This window comes from Mustela nigripes, chromosome 12, assembly GCF_022355385.1.
Source record: "Mustela nigripes isolate SB6536 chromosome 12, MUSNIG.SB6536, whole genome shotgun sequence".
NCBI classification, from domain to species: Eukaryota; Metazoa; Chordata; class Mammalia; order Carnivora; family Mustelidae; genus Mustela; species Mustela nigripes.
Window position 1 is genome coordinate 85,990,400 of NC_081568.1, and position 4,478 is coordinate 85,994,877.

General features: G+C 39.0%; 1 protein-coding gene across 1 annotated transcript; it reads right to left on the reverse strand.

Moving 5' to 3' along the window:
* Positions 1–3,053: 3,053 nt before the first annotated feature.
* LOC132027918 (AP-3 complex subunit sigma-1-like) lies at positions 3,054–4,145 on the reverse strand. Its single transcript, XM_059416630.1, has one exon. The coding sequence runs from the start codon at positions 4,114–4,116 to the stop codon at positions 3,538–3,540; it is 579 nt and encodes a 192-aa protein (XP_059272613.1). The 5' UTR covers positions 4,117–4,145; the 3' UTR covers positions 3,054–3,537.
* Positions 4,146–4,478: the final 333 nt, after the last annotated feature.

A 4,478-nucleotide genomic window follows, 5' to 3' on the forward strand; every position in this document is an offset into this window, starting at 1 on the left:
AAAAGATTAATCTGGAAACTTTTCCAGAACCAATGAGGGCTCTAGAAGAGGCATCATAAAGCTATCTTGAAGAGATTTCTTCCATGTTGAGAATCCCCAACACCATGCCCAGGTTCAATGATTTCCTAGGAGGATACACAGGACTTAGCATATACTCACTTTCATGGCTAGGATTTATTACCCTGAAAGGATACAAAGCACAACTGGCAAAGCATAACATGGGGAAAATTCACAGGATACTAGTTACAATTCTCCAAGAGTCTGCTCCCAGTAAAGTCACATAGAACACACTTACTTCCCCCAGAAAGGATATGAAATGTTGTGTACCAGGGAAGAATGTGAAATGTTGTGTACCAGGGAAGCTCATTAGAGACTCAGAGTCTAGGATATTAATCAGGCACTTGGTCAGGAAGTTATCCTCTGCCTATCTAATACACAGATCCCAGACTCTCGAAAGGAAAAGGAAAATAAGCGTTTATCATAAACCCAATTGTATAACTTAAGCAGAGAGAGCCACTCTGATCACTATCAATAATAGTGGGACCACTTCTGAAATCTAAGTATGAGGTATAGAACCAGAGAGACCTTAAATATTCTCATTACACTCCAAAACACTAACTATGTGATGGGATGGATATGTTACATAATATGATATGTTACATAATATGAGGATCACATATATCAAACACCATGTTGCACAGATGCCTGGGTGGCTCAGTTGGTTAAGCGTCTGCCTTCTGGTCAGGTCATGATCCCAGCATACTGGGATTAAGTTCTGAATCCGGCTCCTTACTTATCCAGGAGCCTGCTTCTCCCTCTGCCTGCCACTCCCCCTGTTTGTGTTCTCTCTCTCTCTGACAAATAAATAAATAAAATCTTTTAAAAAGGAATCACATTGTACACTTTAAATACATTAAAATTTTGCTTGTCAGTTATACCATAAAGCTGAGGGTGAGGGAGGGGAAGTAAAAACAAACAAACCAACAAGCAAAACCTGAATCCATTTCTGTTGGTTACAACCAAGAACCCTGACGTATATAAGAACAGTCTGAAAGAGGGGCACCTGGGTGGCTCAGTTGGTTGAGTGACAGACTCTGGGTTTCCACTCTGGTAGTGATCTTGGGATCATGGGATCAAGCCCCACATGGGGTTCTGTGCTCAGTAGGAAGTCTGCTTGATATTCTCTCTCCCTCTGCCGCTCCCCCCACATGCGCATGAGCTCTCTCTCTCTAAAATAAACAAATAAATATTAAAAAAAAAAAAAAAGGAAGAAGCTGAAAGATACTTTAAAATAATATATAGGTTCCAGAGCCTCAAGATTTTGGCACCTGGTGGGAAAAACATTCACATAGAGACCTGACTATAAATAACACGGAAGGTGTTGTAACAGACACACCTACAAAGCACTCTGAGCACCCAGTGGGTGGTATCTTTTCCCTCTTGAGTGGAGCCGTGGTCCAGGTCAGGCTTCACAAGGAACTAACAAAACATGAACTGAGTTTTTAAAGGTCAGTAAGATTTCATCATACAAAGGACAGAGGACAAGAATTGTATTTAAAGGAAGAGACATGATCAAATGTATGGTAGGAGGAAGCTAAGCCTGAAGATAAACTAATTAGGATATGAGCACCATTACGTGTAAGGTTGAAGATAAAATAGGGAGAATATCTGAAAGTGGTTATGGGAAATTAAGGTGGATAAGTAGATAGAACCATGTGCTAAAACAAAACAAAATAAAGAAAAACCTTAAATTGACATTCCAAAATGCTTGCATTATCCTTGTCAGATTTCTGTCACTGTTAAAGCCAGGACATATTGAACCATCACCTGTGTGAGCTGGGGGGGAGAAAAGTGGGTAACTGAGATGAGGAATGGATTAGAGCTAGAGAGTCATACTCCAGACCCAAGGCTGGTCACTGAAAATAGGGCAAAACCCAGTAAATTCTTTTAGGCTCAAAAAAACCCCCACAACATTATTCAGATAAAAGAGCAAAGAGGAAACAAAAGACATACAAGACAAATACAAAACAACTAGCAAGATGATAAATTTAAATCTAACTATATCAATAATCATAATTGTAAATGGGTTAAACACCTTAATTAAAAGACAGAGATGATAATGTATCAATTTTGGCTCATCAGTTGTATTATGGACAGAATTTTGTCCCCCTCCCCCAAATTCCTTTGTTAAAGTGCTAATCCAGAGTGACTATATCTGGAGATAGGTTCTTAAGAGCTAATTAAGGTTAAATGAGGTCATATGGGTGGGACTCTAGTTCAATAGAACTGTGACCTTATAAAGAGAGGAAGAGGAAATATCTGTCACTATCTTTCTCTCTCCCTGTGTGTGTGTGTGTGTGTGTGTGAGAGAGAGAGAGAGAGAGTGTGTGTGTGTGTGTGTGTGTGTGTGTGTGTTTGTGTGTGTGTGTGGCTGCACCCAAAAAAGCAAGAAGGCAACATCTGCAAGTCAGGAAGAGGGCCCTCACCAGAGACTGAATAGACTGGGTCCTTGGTCTTGGACGTCTCAGTTTTCAGAACTGTGAAAAACAAATTTCTGTCATTTAAGCCACCCAGTCTATGTCACTTTGTTATGGAAGCCACAGTAGAGGAAGAAAAATTGTAACAATTAACAATCATCAGCCTACCAAAAGACACAACAGTCTTCAACATTTATGCAGTAACAGAACTTCAAAATAAACATAAAGCAAAAACTGATGGAATTGCAAGGAATAGTAGATGAATCCATAATTATAGTCAGATATTTCAATAACTGTCTCTCAATAATTAATAGAACACATAAAGAAAAAGCCAGTAAGTCTACAGAGAAGGCTTGAACACTATTGTCAACCAACACGATCTAATGTATATAGAACACTCCAACCAAAACAGCAGAAAATGTACTTTTTTCAAATGCATACACAAAATATACCAAAATACATCATATTTTGAATCATAAAACAAGTCTTGATAAATTTTAAATGATTTAAGTAATAAAAGTATATTTTCTGAAGTCTGAAATTTTTTTTTTTTTTTTTTTTTTTTTGCTTTAGAAGTCCAGTTACCTTGGAGTTTATTTAAACTAAGAGGAAAAGGTCATAATGTTTTCATGCAATACATACTTGGTTCTTTAAATAACCATTGTGACAAATCACAGAAAGAATTATGGAATGCTGCACTTGTGATCCATACAAAACACCAACATTTTGGATTGTACATAATTTAAAGAAACGTCTCAAACACTTTTTGAAATACTGTAGTAGCCAATACACAGAGGCACGCCGTAGGTGGGCACAAGAATGCAGTTTATAAAAGAAAGAGAAACATCACACTGGAACTACTCAATTTCTTCAAAATCACTGAGCAAGAAAAGCAACATTGAACTTCCATACCGTTTACACAACTTTTATACAGTACCTTGACTTAAATCCAAGAGCAAAAGTTAAGACTCTCCTCCTCTATTTTTTGGTAAACAACTGCATGGTAAACTTAGATGACTTTTCCCCCTGGGTTTTACCTGGGAGCGGCCTTTTTAATTTTTTATTTAAAAGAGGGCAGGTTTGGCACTTTTATACTGATGTCACCAATGTTAATATTTCTTGGGATCTCAGGAAGATTCATATTCTTTACAGCTGATACAGCACGGGCTGGAGCTCCCGCTAAGCCAGCCTCAGATTTCTCCAGCTTATTTTGTGCATCAATTTGAGTAACAATCTCATTCATGTTGGTCTCCAGTACCATTCCCCCCATCACCATTTCTGCAAGAATATTGTGAACCTTGTCTACATGGAAAATTAAATCCAGTTCACAGACATTTTCAAAACACTTGTCTAATGTTTCCACAAATACTTGAATTAGATCTAAAATGCCAAGTTCACTTTCTGAAGAATCCACACAGAAGACAAAATATAATGTTGCATAATGTCTATAAATCAGTTTATCAGATCCTCCAATTAACGATCCTCCTTCTAGGAAATTACAAACATTTTCATCTCTCTTAGATACCAAATGGAATATCTCCCTGATAATTTGCTGTTGTGTATCTTCACTGTAGGGCTGGTAGAACTTGGAGAGCCGCGGCTTCCCCTGGTTGTTGAAGATGAGGATCGCCTTGATCATGGCTGAGCCGGGCCGACCGGGTGGGCGGTGGGCGCTGGGGGCCAGGGCGGGGGCGGGCGCCCGAGCCTCGCCTCAGGATCTCACTAGCGATCCTTCCCCACCCGCCCCCTCCCGCTGAAGTCTGAAATTTTTAAATTTTAATTAAAAATCAGTAATAGAAAGATATTTGGGAAATCTCCATATATAATTGGCCCTTGGATAACATGGTGGGGATGTTGGATAATGTGGTAGGGTGGGTCCTTGGACCCACCACGCAGTCAAAAATCCACATATAACTTTTGACTCCCCCAAAACCTATTTTTGACTGGAAACCTTACCGATAGCATAAACAGCCAATTAACACATGTTTTGTATGTTATATG

Excerpts from the sequence above, each read along its gene's own strand:
- LOC132027918 (XM_059416630.1), bottom strand. The coding sequence starts at position 4,116 with ATGATCAAGGCGATCCTCATCTTCAACAACCAGGGGAAGCCGCGGCTC.